This window comes from Acomys minous (genome assembly GCF_964271855.1).
Source record: "Acomys minous genome assembly, chromosome: 7".
Taxonomy (NCBI): Eukaryota; Metazoa; Chordata; class Mammalia; order Rodentia; family Muridae; genus Acomys; species Acomys minous.
Window position 1 is genome coordinate 87,105,157 of NC_140488.1, and position 16,040 is coordinate 87,121,196.

At 42.8% G+C, this 16,040-nt stretch overlaps 1 protein-coding gene across 1 annotated transcript; it reads right to left on the bottom strand.

The window, feature by feature from the left end:
• Positions 1-819: 819 nt before the first annotated feature.
• On the bottom strand, positions 820-5,429 carry LOC311602012 (melanoma-associated antigen B4-like; the record flags this gene model as incomplete). Its single annotated transcript, XM_084789733.1, has 2 exons — positions 5,313-5,429; positions 820-1,871 (listed from the first exon to the last, which is right to left on the bottom strand). Exon 2 carries the CDS (start codon positions 1,864-1,866, stop codon positions 820-822), a length of 1,047 nt encoding a protein of 348 aa, XP_084645859.1. The 5' UTR covers positions 1,867-1,871; positions 5,313-5,429.
• Between the last annotated feature and the right edge of the window lie 10,611 nt (positions 5,430-16,040).

Genomic DNA, 16,040 nt, shown 5'->3' on the forward strand with positions numbered 1-16,040 from the left:
GGGACTCGGAGGAGCGCAGGGAGGGGAGTCAGGATATATTAAAGGAGAGAATGAAAAATAAAAATCAGAAGAAAATAAATAAAATGACCTCTAAGCAAACAACTTGTCATGTCCCAAACTCCACACAAACCTGACCTTGGGAATTTGCACTTTACCAGCTCTCATCTCGACCTTCCTTGCCACAGTCCTGACTCTGATTTACTCTATGTTACTGTACCACACCATTTTGTATGACAACTCATTTTAGGATCTAAACCCTAGGGATAGGAGAAAAGATCTCTTCCTAAAACTGTCACTACTTGCAGAGCCTTTCAAAAAGCAGATAATCAATTAATGGAAACAAATGATCTATTGAACAAAGAAAAACTTTTTTTGCATTTTATTCATTTAACAAGTATATTTCTTTAAAGTTTACCAAAAAGTGGAATAAAAACAAAAGTGAATGAGGGAACATGGCAAATTACATATTTTGCTTTGTTTTCCTCTACTTTAAGAAACAAATTACTCTTTTACACTTTGTATAGAAAAATTCCACTACAAAGTTATGGCTGCTTGCACAACAACTTAAAGACTCATTTTTACAATGTAATACAAAACATCAAAATTCTTATACCTAAATCTTCCAGCGAGAAATAATTCGATCTAAGCCGTGTATACCTATGGGTTCTGCACCAAAGTGAGGATTCTACGAAAAGGGGAACACTTACAAGATACTACTGAATAACCAAAGTACAATAAGATATGCATTATGAGCTACCAGCCTCTCACTGCTTCTCAGATGGGGAACCCTATTTCAAACCTAAGGGTGTATCTGCAACTCTAATCTCTCTCGGAGCAAGAGGACTCACCGGGGGTGACTTTAGCCTCTGCATCATCTTTGGCACTAGTGCCACTGCTGCCTACTGCTTCAGCTTGGGCTCTCTCTGCCTGATCTCTCAAAGCCTCTTGATAATGAAATGGGAAGGCCTGTGGAACGGTCTCATTGACCTTGGCTAAAAACTCCAGGATTTTCATCTTGGTGGTTTCTGCAAAGGCTCGGGGACCCCAACGGAACTCAAAGGATGGGGGGTCACTGTTGGCTACCTGCTGGTATACCAGGTACTTTTCCTTAACCAAAACTTCAGTGACAAGCTTTCGGGGCTCCCCAAAGATTATGTGTGACTTCCCATCATAGAGTCCCAAAACGTTCAGGAATTCCCAGATCTCGGCCTCAGAGGCACGGTTGCCATTTAAGAAGATCACACCCAGCAGAGGCATCAGAATCCCATTCTGGGGAAAAGGCAAGCCAGTGGTCAGAGACCCACCAAAGCTGGGCTCTAACATGCTAACAAGGGTATAGTAGCAACTATTGGGCTTGACCGCCTTCACTTCAAGACCAAACACAAGCTGTATGCGCTCAGAGGCTTTCCTGAGGATGTCAGGGAAGTGCTCCTTGAACTGTTTGTTGATAACTTTCAGCATTTCTCCCTTATGTATTGGCTCCTGCCGTTTGTACTTGCACAGCACATACTGCATCAGCAGTCCCGTCTTCCTTGAGAGAAGAGCACTCAGTGGGTTCTCAGTGGAGTGTGGGGCCCTGGAGCAACTAGGACTTTCCTCCCTTCGGCCTTTGGCACCTTTACCAGATCTTCTGTGGCCAACGCCATCACCACCACTGGTGGTGGGTGCCTCACTCTGAGACTTCTGAGGGAAGCTAGCAGTAGAGGTGCTTGCAACAGCATCTCCAGAATCAGGAGCAGAGCAGCAGGGTGGCTCTTGTTTCTCTTCTGCCTTGGCTTGAGCATCCTTGAGCCCCTGGGCCTCATCTTGGACCTGGCGGCGGCGCTTCTCACGAGCACGGGCCTTACTCTTATGTCCCCTGGGCATGATGGCTGTGGATAGGAATAGAAAGTAGGTGGGAGTGTGGGCTGGAAATGAAGTACTTTTTGGGGGGAAAGATAATGGGATCCTGTAAGTACTTTCAGGAGGCTTTTAACAACCTGTCTACACAGGTTCCTGTATAAACGTAAAAACGCTAATCTATGAACGATGTGGCTCTTCATAGTTAGCCTGAGAAAACAGCAAAGGAAGTCATTGTGTGTCCAGGCTGCAGCCAGCCACGCTCCCCTAGGGCTGCCTGGCTTGGTGATAACAGGGGCTGGTGTAGGGTCCTCTCAGCTCCCACACAGTACTTTGGGCAGGCTGTAGAACCTCTTTCCTGTGCTGCTCTGTAGCTGAAAGCTCAAGTCCCCCTAGTAGCCATGAAAGGAAAATGCAGGAGTGTTTTCCTCCCACTGCTCCTATAAGAAGGCATGGCTAACAGCTCCATAGGGATCTCTTGCTCATCTTTCTGGGCCCCTGAACTCTCATTAAGAATTCTCACTTTATCTCCATTTAGGACTAAGAACCCTGCTTTCTTCTGTTGCTTCAGCCACAGAATCTCATTTCCCTTTAACTTGATACAAGGAAATGAGAGAAGGCTCAGCTTACAAACTGTGTTCAGAGGCTCCAAGCACTCAGTGCCAAGACAGCCCCAGACTCCTGTTTCCAAATACCGTGGCTGAGGAAGAAGTACCTTCAGCTCTCACCTGTCGTTTATACCGTGAATACTCAAGCATACAGGGCTAGCTGCCCTCTCTAAACTTAAACCTCACTGACAGAGGGTGTGAGAGAGACACTGCCTCTATGGAGACAAATTCACCACATTTTCAAAGGCCCAAAGCTGTGGCAGGTAGACTATGGCCTTGTCATGTATGGTTTCACTCATGATCTTTGCTCAGAGTCTTCGCTTGAAGACTGAAGAAGGTCTAAGATTTTCCCCTCGCTGATCCATCACACCAGCACCCTCATTTTTCTTTTACACTTGCAGAGAAACAAATGGAACTTATGTGACTGGAGCCTTGTGGAGGTGACCTTAGGAGAGAATCTGTGAGACCTCTTCCAATATGGGCTGTGAATTCCTCCCTGAATTCCTCAGGATCACTCGGAAACCTCCCCTACTGACCTGAAGCCTTTTGAATCAGATAAATATTTTTACCTCTCTCAGAACCCTGTGACAAAAGACAACAGGACCTACATCCAGCCATCTCTAGCCTCTAAGGGACCCTACTGCTAGGAAGTCATGTGTCTCCTTTAATTCTCACTCAGGCAAGGTATAAGCTCGCTCCTTGGCCCATGTGATTCCTCTAGCGTTGTAGCAGAAACTTCGTTTTACATCTAGGGCTAGATGTAAGAAAACGTCATTATATCTAATGAGTTCTGCTTGGCATTTCCTTGTATATAGAGGGAAACAAGTTGGTGGATTTCACTTTCTCTTTAGATAGTCCTCTTAGTCCTCCTCCAGTGTCTCCTTGCCTACTTAGGGATTATCCACTCCTGCTAAGGCTCTCAAATTTATGAGACACTCTAAGAAACTCTTTGCAGGCCTGTAGTCTCATCAGCTTGCTGATGTCTCCCACGTCTGACTGATGAATCAGGGGAGAAATGTGTGTTGTCTTATTATGAGGTGAGTAGATCCTAAAGTTGTCAGAAGCCTTTCCTTGGCTCCTGTTACTAACTGGGAGCTCTCTACTTGTTAAACTGAGGTTTCCCATTCAATCACTTAGATGCTCATGAGAAGCTAATGAGACTTACATTGCTATATCCAGACTCACTATGACTCACAGGTACGTGAATGGACTTATGTGCCTCACTATAACATGGCTGAGAGTCCTCATCACACTTATACCAAATTAATTCTTGTTAGAAACCAGGTCTCCTAATAATGAATTGGGTGCTCTCCAATTAACTCAAAATATTAATGTCCCTGAGACGATCCTTGAAGAAAATTAGGTGGCATCTAAACCTGACAGTTCTAACCCTGGATTCTCAAGGCTGACCTTGCGAACTGTGTCCCTAAGACCCTCTAGCTGGCAGGTGAGTCACTATATAACTCTCTCCATTAAATACTGAGAAGAGCAGAGGCAGGTCTGTGAGATGGCTTATTGGGTAAGCTTAATAGCCCCAATTTGATCCCTGGAAACCACATAGTGGAAAAAGAAAACTGACTCCTGAACATTATCCTGTCATCCCCACATTCACACACACACACACACACACACACACACACACACACACACACACACACACACACCAAATGCAAACAAATAGATTAATGTTGAGTATGGGCCAGTGAAACGCCGCAGTCTGATAACCTGTTTCGTTCCTGGAATATAGACACACACACACACACACACACACACACACACACACACAAGCAAATGCAAAATCATTTTGAAATGAAATATTAAACAGACTGTAGTTCTATCGTCAGGCTCTTTTCTTTGCCTTCACCCTTTGGGAATTCTGCTCTCTGCTGTCCAACATATGCTGGGAGCAGGAATGGGTCTCTTAGATCTAACTGCTAAGTTCTGCCCACTGACTTCAGTCTCCAATTTTCAAACCGAGGCCAACATCTTGGTGGGACATTCGAAGGGAAGTATGCACCACATCTTGCTATCATGCTGAAGAATCCGGAGCCTAACAACAAAGGCTGTCGTGTGTTTCCATATCCTGACTACTGGCCTACCCACTGGCACTTTAGATTGCTTCTGCTCAGCCAGGGCATCTCATGCCATTAGTCCCAACCCTCTGGAGTCAGAGGCAGGAGGATCTCTGTGAGATCAAGCTTAGCTTGTAAATAGTAAATTCCAGGTCAGCCAGAGCTACAAAGTGCAAGTCAGTCAGTCAAAACAAAAAGAAAAGGAAAAAACGCAACTAAAACCTCGTCTATTTAGATGCCCCTCCCTCTCTGCTACTGGGGCTTTTTTTTTTCCCTCAAAAAAATTAATCTTGGGGAATTCACAAGGCTATGTGCCGTGGCCGACACATGTATAGGTCAGAAAACAATGGGCTCTAATTTGATTTCGAGTTCCACCATGCATGTTCAGAAGACGGTTTCTAGGGCCTGCATCTATGAAAACGCCGCTGCGCCCGCCATTTTGCTGTTCCCTGTTTCTCCTTCTTATGGGGGTTGTGTGTGTGTGTGTGGGGGGGGGGGCGGGAACCTCCCTGGAGACCCTCCGAGTAGAAATAATCCTCCAGTTTAGTCTTCAAAGCTCTGGCCCAGGACCTCTCCAGGGTGACTGCTGTGACCAGGACTCTGGAGTAGGTTTGATAGACGAGATAGACGAGGACAACAACACAAAAACGACTACAACGCCGCGGATGCCGCCTATGACGAAGACCACGGCGACGCCGAGGATGGGCGAACTACTAGGGATAAAGGAGGAGAGAGAAACCGACAAGAGTGGGGACCAACATTTTCTGGGGCCTACTGTATCATGGGACCTCACCTTAATTCCAGAAGAGTCAGGGAAATTCACCCTCAGCCGACCGGACAGTAAGCGGCAGCAGCAACAGCAGCAGCAGCAGCACAGGGCAGGAGCTGAAGTAATGGCGGCGGCTCCCCGTGACTGCCCGAGAGCCTCGCTTTCACAAGGGAAATGAGAAGGAACTATATCCGGTTTTGTTTGCCTGGGGTCTCCAAGAGCTAGTGGCAGGGCTGTGTTGCTAAGGGACCCCGCTATTTCAGTATCAGTGTTCCTCCACTATCACTTGATAGTTAGAAGAGCTTGAAATTTCCCACTGTGTTAACCCAAGGCTCTCAACCCCCAAACCAAGCCCCAGTCTTCCACAGCCCCCAGAAAGGCAAAGTAGTCGCGCCTCAAATATCGCCCTCTGCAGGAACTCCTGGGCATAGCAGCAAGGGAAGGACTGAACTCCTTTGTTTTGGGAAGCGACCCTGAGAATAGCCCTACAGATCCTCTCTTATATTCAGATTTTCTCCTAAATTCTTCCTGGGTTGGACTAGGGCCTTACCTACTGAAAAATAATGCTTTTCTTTTGGAGACAGTTCAGGCCGATATAGGATTCCCTGAGCCAATAGTTCTGTATGGCAACTCAAATAAGGGTTTATTAGGTGACACCAGCACCATTTTTTAACATATTCTCTTAACACTTAAGTTCTCACAACACTTTATATTCTTCTTAGATCCTAGTATCGCTCTTCTAGCAAGATTTGAGACCTCATTTCCAAGAAATTTTCTAGGAAAACAAGCTTAATATACCCTTCTACCTGGGATTCCCTAGGGAATGCAGAACTGAACATTTTGTAGTATCTACCTGTGTGAGTCTTTCTGGAATGCTCACGATGTGTACTTCACAATCACATGCTGACCTGGACAAATGGCCTGTTTTGAGACTTCTCTGCCTTTCACGTGGACACTGTTTCTCCCCAAGAATTTTAAGTCGAAAGTGAGAGTAAATCACAGTCATTTGGCTCACTTCAAGAATGTTTTGCAAGGACACAGCATTTTAGGACCCCACAGTACCCCGTGTGTCTTTCTAATAGTCCTTCTTTAGGCTCCTCACTTTTCTATCCACCATAGCATAGTACTGGTAACCTTTCATCAGGTTCTGAGTGGCCCCTATACTGTGGTGTGACTGTGTTCCAAATCCTGATTCTTCTTGACTCTTGTTTGCTTACGGCTTTGAGGAAAATTACCTATTCCTGAGAAACTTGACCAGTTTGCTGATTGCGAATACTGAAGAGAAGTTTCTTTCCTGTCCATGTGAAGTTGAGAAATTTCAACACAACACAAGACATACGGTGACTTAGTTGAGAAACTCATCCTTTTGTTCAGAAGTAGCTTCTAAGGGACTGCACCAAATGACATTTAAAAAAACACACCTTTAGGGTCTAGAGAGATGGCACAGTTCCCAAGATCACTTGTTCTTCCAGAGGATTTGAGTTTGGTTCCCAGCACTTACACAGTGGCTGAGGACAAACTGAAACTTGACTTCTAGGGAATCTGAATCCCTCTGCTAGCCTCCAATCACCAAGCATACACAGTGCACATATGTGCATGCAGGCCAAACACCCATGCATATAAAATAAAAATAAGTAAAATTCTCTAAAAACAAAAACAAAGTAAGAAACACATATTAATGCTGACATGATAACAATCTTAAAACTGTGATAAGGGTGAATTTTAACAGAAGAAAACTAATGTTAAAATGTATTAATCTAGGTTTCTCACACCTAAAGTCTCAATAGGATGTCCTCCCCTCTGACCCACTTCCCTGGTAGGTAAAATTTTTCATGGGGACGTACCCCTTGGACTAGTGTCTCAATATAAGTGAGTATATACCATTTAACTCTTTTTGCTTCTGGGTGAACTCACTCATTATGATAATTTCTAGTTCAATCCATTTGTCCACATTTTCGGAAATTCCTTGTTGTTAATTGCTGAGTAGTATTCCACAGTGTAAAGGTACCACAGTTTCTTTATCAATTCTTCTACTGAGGAAATAGAAGGATCCAGAGGGTCCTGGAAAACTACAGGCGGGTCTGGGCCCTGGGGTCCTCCTCAAACTATGGCACCAGCCAAGGAAAATGTAGGCAGTAAATTTTAAACCCCTACCCAAACTAGCCAATGGGCAGGACATTCTACACTGTTAAGTGGAGAAGGAGATCTGACTTTCACACAAACTCTGGTGCCCCATATTTGACCATGTCCCTTGGATGGGGACGCCTGGTGGCACTCATAGGAAGGATAATAGGTCACCAAGAAGAGACTCGATAATCTATGAGCATATACCCGGGGAGGAGGTCTCCCTCAGTCACAGACATAGGGGAGGGGAATAGGGGAGAAGCGGGAGTGAGGGAGGAAGGGGAGGATACAAGGGATGGGCTAACAACTGAGATGTAATATGAATAAATTAATAATAAAAAGAGAAAAAATGCATTAATTTAATTTTCTTGGCCAACTACCAATTAGTCTTTGTAAAAATATGATAGACAGTTCTTTTTTGGTTTTGTTTTGGTTTTTGAGACAGAATTTTTCTCTGTGGTCTTGGCTGTCCTCACCATGCTTTGTAAACCAGGCTGGCTTCAAACGCACAGAGATTTGCCTGCCTATTCCTCCCTGAGTGTTAGGATTAAAGGCATGTGCCACCACCAGCACCTGACTGTTTATTTTAATTAAAAAATTTTTTCTTGAGACAGGTTCACTCTGCATTAGCTTTGTGTGTCCTAGGCTCGCTTTTTAGACCAGTCAGGACTCAAACTCACAGCGATCTCCCTGACCCTGGATGGCAGCATGCTGGGATTAAAGGCATGCACCGCAACTCCTGGCTGTTTATTCTTAAGATACATATTTTTTGGTTTAATTTTTGTTTAGGTATTCATTGATATTTTATAATACACTAAGATGTCTTCATGTTTGCTCATTTTTGTTTCATTTTTTGTATACTTGTGCTTTAAATAAAACATATTCTTGACAAGAATCTCAAGATAAATATTGCCATACCAGAGGGAGAAATATAAATATATGTATCACAAACACACACACACACACACACACACACACACACACACACACACACATGCAACTGGATAAAGCGTTCTAAAATATTTGCTTTCTTTCCAAAAGGATAGAGGAAGATAATTTTATGAGCCTTGAGTCATTAGAGTCTAGACAATTCTGCATGTCATTGATCATTTTGTATTATATCTTTCACTCTTTTATTCACTCTTCTCAGTTTTTATACTTGTATTGATTAGGTTTTGTTTTCCAATTCAGCATTTTCATTAGAGTCCACATTTTCAATCATCTGAAATGTATTTTGAAATAATAGAAGAAATAAAATGATTGTCCAGTTCATGGTCAGGATCAGTTTGGGATAAGTTGGTGGAAGTGGACTCTTAGAGTACTTGAGACCAAGTATGTAGGACCAACTTAGTAATTTACCAGCTGAGAAAGCTTGGGTACATTACCAAATTGTAGGACACTTAGGCAGTGCCTCTGTGAGAACAATTCATATAATCTGTCTTATAAGATTGATTGGTAGTGTGTGGTTAGTGTATGTAAAGCGCCTGGCACCGTGCCTGGAATGCACTGAGACTTTAAGAGTTGTCTGCCATTACTAGAGTTGTTTTAACAACAGAGAATATCATTCCACACTGATAATTTTTTTAACCCACAAGATAACAAAATATTTAACACTCCAGAACATGGTACAATGAATCAGCTCAAATACTACTTACAAAAAAAATTTAAAGACAAGTTCCCTCATTAAATCATATTTCCATAGAAGTGTCTTTGCCAGGTAAATCTTTTAGGATTCTATTTAAAGACCAAATTTGACCTTCTTCTCCAGTGGTACAAACTTTTGACATTGCAATTGGATGTTGTAATCTGTGAGCATTTTAGACCACATTCATAGATATTCTGGGGTGTATGCAGCCCTCCAGCTACAGTTTTAATACACATAAGGGTGTTCCTTTTCATTTACTTAACTATTGCTGTCCAAAAACACACACTCACACAGGCACGCACACACGCTGGCACGTAACCAAACCCATGCACAGGCACACATGTCTACAAGGTTAAACATGAAATTTTAAATATCTATTTAGTGTAATGGACTTCCCAGTTCATGACAAAAAGTGCTGTCCTGGTGGCTATTGTGTTGCTAATGTCAAAGAGCACAGGGCATTTTCTATGCATGCCCCACGTAGAGATTCCCTCAAGTACCATGATAACTGTTAAAAGTAACTTTCTGTTCTAGGCATTGGTATGGATCTATAGCCTGATCTAGCCGCCATGCAGTCAAACTTAAATTTACCTCTCACTGATGGATATACAGTTATCCAACATCTCATATTACCTTATCTAGGAAAATGTTAGCCTAGAGTCATCATTTGGCAGCTGTCACATTTCATCCTCTCCTTTGCTTTCTCTTACAAAGTATCTGACCACCTCCCTTTTATTATAGATTCTTTCTGTGTCTTCCTGGGTTTTTCTGTCTCTGTCTGTGAGGCTCTGTCTCTGTCTTACTCTGTCTTTATGCCTCTATCTCACTGTGTGTGTGTGTGTGTGTCTGTGTGTTTTCAGATGTGAGTCTGTATAGAAGTGTATGTACACAGTATGTAGATCCCAGTGGTCATTCTCTAAGTGTCAATCCTCAGGCACTATCAACCTTCATGTTTGACACAGGGTTATTCACTGGACTGTAGTTCACCTTTTAGTTAATCTGACTGTCCAGTAGGTACCAGAGGCCTTTCTTTATTCCCAGTGCTGACATTATGAGTGAGAAACCAGATACCACAATTTTTATGTGGCTTCTGGTTACTAATCACAAGTTTTTTCTTGCTTGTACATTATTTACTGAACAAGAGATTTCCCTAATACATAGGATGAATTGGGCTCATTAGAATCTAACATTTAATACGCAGGAGTTGAGTCTATTTTGCTCTGCTTCCTTTGTACTTGTTAGGCACAAGAATACCTGTTCAATTAACACCAAGGTAACTAAAATGCAAATACGCAAGAAGTCAAATGTGTTGTTTTTTCCCCTTAAATTCCCAAAACAACCAACCCAATCCATACACATGTACTTAGTTTCATAGGAAAAAAAAAAGACTAAAAGTAATAAAACAACAATCACAATTTTACACCACTTTGTATATTTTTCTCTACCTCACGATATCCTTTACTTTACTGGAGGGTGTTTCCTTCCTTTCCCCCACAAAATATTTACTCTGATACAGTCCTGTCTTTCGGGTCACATAAATGTAATTATGTTTGAACTGTTTTGTACAATGTCAACTTTCATACTATTCAACCATACAGATTGTGCCGATCAAGTCTTTCCAGTTACAGGAAGACATGGAAAAAACAAACTTTGTTGATGCTCTCAATCTCTCCCTAGGAATGTATATTACAAAGTTTTAAATTAGGTTTCAAAGCACAGGAATCAGAGTGTGGAGCCCACTTCTCCAAGGGAACTCTCTGTTTGCTTTCTGAACTGGATTGGCTAGCTTTCTCTGTGAGTTGGCCCGACACTAGGTCTCTCCATATCACAGTTGCTGCCAGGCTTCAGTCTTCTGTTCTAGGAAGACCTGGCCTCTTGGGTCAGTTTCCCCAAATTGGAGTGTGGGTGGATGTGCTGGAAACCCAAGGTTCCTGGCTGCCAGAATGACACAAACATGGGATCCAGAAGATCTTAACAGTGTAGGAGAAAAAAAAACTTTCCATAACTGCCAAAGGATGACAATCTGATCCTGTGTTTCCACTGCCACCCTATACCCTGCCTGTGACTCTTCCAGAACTTACCACTCATGACTTTTTTTTTTCATTCCTGGCCAACCCCACATTGGGATCTCCTATGCCCTGCCTTCCCACTCTCAATTTTATGCGAGGCTTCCCTCCAGAGTTCTCCTCACAAGAGCCAAGCACAGCCCAACCTCCAGCCCAGTTGCCCATTTGGGTCCTTGATCCCCCTCCAAGGGAAGACACAGGTGCTATAACCCCTCCTATGGCTCTGTTTATGGTTTGTTTCATTTTTCACAGTTAGCCTTTATAACAGGAGTAGTCAAAACCCCTCCTTCTATGACAAACTTCAAGGTTTAAATTCTCTTTTTGAGACAATGTTTTAAACTTATCAGCCTATCTGGGATGCCGCAAAAGAGAGAGAGCATCTGAAGAGGAGCAAGGAAATCCATGTCCCCTCAGGAGCCCCCTACTCCAGAAACTGTTTTCCTTCTACCAGACCTCAATGGGACCTTAACACTCGAGAAGTTAAGGAGGCTCTCAATACTCATTGCCTGACTCTGATGAATGGTCTCTGCAATGTTGCACGGTTCCCACAAATTTATCTAAAGGCTGGTGAAGTTTTGCAAGGACCAGCTGTGACTCCTCTCACATTTCTGGAGAGGCTATTAGAAGCCTACTGGGCCTATAACACCCATTGGTCCAGAAATTAAAGTGGTTATAAACTTAGCCTTTGTCACCCAGTTGCCGCTGGATATTAAAAAGACCCTCCAGAGGCTAGAAGGATTTGAAGGAATGATACTGTCACTGCTCGTGAAAGCAGCACAGTATTTAATAACAGACACTTGCCGGAAAATAGACAGGCAAAAAGTCAGGAAAGACAATTGCAATAGTGTTGATAGAAACAGGGATGGCCTACCAGAATGTAATGAAGAAAGCTTCAGAAGCAACTAGGCAATGTACCCAGACCTCTTCCAGCCTGAGATTAAATGTTCAGATTGTAAAAAAATGACTTTAGAAAAGTGAGTATCTGAACCAGTGGGCTGAAACACCCAAAGAAAAAGTGCTCCAATTAGACACTATAACTGGCTGGTGGGGCAAGGACTCACAAGCCTAGGGTTACCTTAAAAGCAGGGAACAAGACAGTCAGTTTCCTGATAAACACCGTGGCAACTTTTTCAATCCTAAAGAAACCTCAAAGACTCCTAGCAGAAGAGATAAAGTAAAAGTTCAGGGTCCAAAAGGGGAATCCAGTGCCTATTCCTGGACAACTGATTGAGTTGTGGATTTAGGAAGGAGTACAGTCATCCATGCATCCCTGGCTAAGCTTCAGTGGCCCTATTCCCCCACTGGGCCAAGACCTGGTACAGAAACTATAAATCAATATCACCTTCAAGGAAGACAAAACAGAATTAGACTATAAACTCCCTGCTAAAATCTAAGATACCTGTCAAATTTTAGAAAAATATCAGTTACTATCTGGGCCATCCCTGGTCCAGCTGGAATCTACCCCACATTTGTCTTTATTATAAATGAAAAATTTTGAGGTATGAGAAGAAATAAATCCACCTGGGCTGGCAAGACATCAAAACCCAATAGTAGTTTAGCTGACTACTTCTATAATCACAATCTGAGTAAAACGACATCCCATGGGAACATAAAAAAATCAAAAGGAGTTGTAATTCATGTCCAGAGACTCAGGAAAGCTAATAATTTAGTTCCTTGCCGGTCACACTGGAACACTCTTCGCCTTTCAGTCCAAAGCCCAAGGACTAATGACTAGAGGCAAGTATTTCAGGCAGGTAAATAAATGGGTAGAACTATTTACCCCACAGCTCCAAAGCCATAAACCCTTAACAGCCTCTTGCAACTCCCAAAACAAGTTGTGCCCAAACAACTGCTGGGTCACCATTTATTGAACCCATCATTAGTCACAGTGAAGGTTCGTTGTCTTTCTTCCCTTTGCCCTCCACTGATGTACTCTTCAAAAAGAGGGACTTTCTCCACTTGAAATTCCTTTAGGGGCCCCTCTTCCTCGTCTGACTAGACTACAAGATGGACACTCAGCTGAAATTTCTATCATACACTTTTCTAGTCCCATCATGCCCTGCAACAGGCTCTTCAACAAACACCTCCACAAAACTGTGAGAGAGATCCAGCTAAGAGACTCTGACCTGACCCTCCACCCACAGCAAGTCAATGGCACTGTTTGGATTAAGAGACACTCAATGAATAGTGAGCATTATTGCAAGGAGACATATCCCATGATTCTCACCACACCCAGCATAGTTAGGCTTTCTGGAATCACTCTCAAGACCCATCACACCCAGGGCAAGCAGGCAACAGATGCTTCTGACAAGTGGGCCAACATTCATTCTGAGGACCCTTCCGAATTCCAGATGTGGATCCAGGGCCACAATTTCTAGATAAAAACATAAAAATACTGCAGTATTGTCAAATATTTCTACTCTGTAGAGGAATGTAGGGGTTGAATCTAAGTTTACAGCCTGAGAAATCCTGAGTTGAAAAAAAAAGAAATATATATATATATATATATATATATATATATATATATATATATATATATATATATAATTTTTTATTTTGAGACAGGGTTTCTTTGTGAAACAGTCCTGGAGTCCTGGAATCACTTTTGTAGACCAGGATGTCCTCGAACTCACAGTGATCCACCTTCCTCTGCCTCTGGAGTGCTGGGACAAAGGTGTGCGCAACCAAGCCCACCTAAAGATGGTTTCTAAGGCAAAGAGCTGGGAACCAAAGTATAATGTATTTAAATGGTGCTGCTCGCTTAAGCGAAGCTGCTGCTTCCAAAAAAGCTGACAGAGGTTAGGGAACAGAGGCTGATATGATCTCTCTTGAACCAAAGCCTACAGGCAGAGCTTCAGGGTTGAAAACAGGCTAGAAAGTGTTAGGCCTAGAACTACAGTTCAAAGGACAGAGTCATGGCAGAGAGGGCTTGGATATTTTCTGACTTCGTTTTGTTTGTTGTTGTCACTAACCTGGTTGCACTGTTTGCAATGCTGATCATGGTTTTCTGTGCCCTCTCTACAAAAGTTCCACATGAACTAAAGTAGGGAGGGAACTGAAGAACGTAATGCTAAGTTACAGACAATGATAATGGAGGAGGAAAAAAAGAACTCTGCCCAAAAGAAACAAGTAAGTTGACAGCAGCTGGACCTCAGGGCTCTGTAACTGCAAGATGTCTGTCAGCTATTTCCGGAGAGGGTGCACTGGTCCATTTTAGCAACAACTAAATTCCAAAAAAAAAAATATATATATATGGGCATCGCTTCGATGTTGCAGTATGAGATGGCACAACTGGCCTGAAACTTAGAATTCTCTTGTTTCTTTGCTTGACTTTTGTTTGAAATGTTTTGGGTTAAAGTGATACGGCATTGAGATGAAATATTTGGACATGGGCTGTGTTCGCACATGCCCTTAATCCCAACATAAAGGAGGCAGAGACTGGCAGGTCTCTGTAAGTTCTAAACCATCCTGGCCTACACAGTATGTCAGAGCATGACTCCCTGCTGATAAGCTACTTACAAAGACAGTCTAGTATTCAAAATGACAAAATTTTCCTTAGAGTCACTATGCAAGTTTTCTCTTAATAGTGGATAATAATGTCCTAACTGACTTAGAGGATGGTTACTCATCAATCTTAGATTTATGTAAGGAAAAGATGATGTCACACTGCCCTAAAATGCCAGCCAGTCTCCTTAGAAAATAAGGCTTCCTTAGAAGTTGAGGGGGAGGAGGGACTGCCTCTGACAGGAACTCTGGTGCCCACAGTTTGATCCCTTCCCCTAGGTGTGGAGGCCAGGTGGCACACAGAGGAAGGGGAAGCAGGCTATACAGATGAGACCTGAGAGGCTTTGGTCATATGGTGGGGGAGCAGGTCCCATTCTGTCAGTGAGCTAGGAGAGGGGAATAGGGCAGAAGAGGGAGGGGGTGGGAATGGGAAGATGCAAGTGAAGGGACAACAATGAGGATGAAATCTGAATAATTTATAATGAATTAAAACAAAAGCAGAAAATAGGGCTTCTACTGAGAGAAATCATGACAGATGCCATTTTGGCTTAATAGGGCTATCCCACCTACCAATATGAGGACCCAAAGCTAGGCTAGGAGAAGAACATGGAAGCTGCTTGCCTCCCACAGACAGATGTTATACAATGCTGATGGAGTTGAGGTGTCACAATGCCCTGGGCAGCCAGCTTATCCCTTTAAATGTGAGAACATGCCAGCCTAAGTTAGGTCCCAAAACTCAAAGGCTTCCGTTACTACATTTGAGAGGCAGAACCATCCATTCCAAATATAGAAGGTGGTGAGATAAAACAGCTGCAACAAATATAAATACCTACGGCAATGATGTCGAGGATATGCTTAGGTGCGTTTAAAGTTGAATTTAAAAGATAATGCCTTTTCTACTGCTCTGGGCAGCAACCTTATCCTTTTAGTTTGAGGCTTTCTCTCTCTCTTTGTCTCTTTATTTCTGTCTCTGTCCCTCTCTATTTACACACACACACACACACACACACACACACAGAGAGAGAGAGAGAGAGAGAGAGAGAGAGAGAGAGAGAGAGAGTGATAGAGAGACACACACACAAATATGCCTACTTTGATATGATGTTTGTACCCATACAACTCACTTATAATGGTTAATTCTTGAACTTTAAAAGCTCTTATTACAAACGGTAATCCCCCTTAGGAACAGTCATAGGGGAGGGGAATAAGGGGAAAATGGGAGGGAGGGAAGAATGGGAGGATACAAGGGATGGGATAACCATTGAGATGTAACAAGAATAAAAAAATAAAAAAATAGTTAAAAAAGAATAATTAAATAATGCAAGTTAGTTGTTATCTGGTCAACTCATAGTCATGTCAGATACTAGTCTAACCTATCACATGAATATGACTCCAAGGTTTAACATATATATA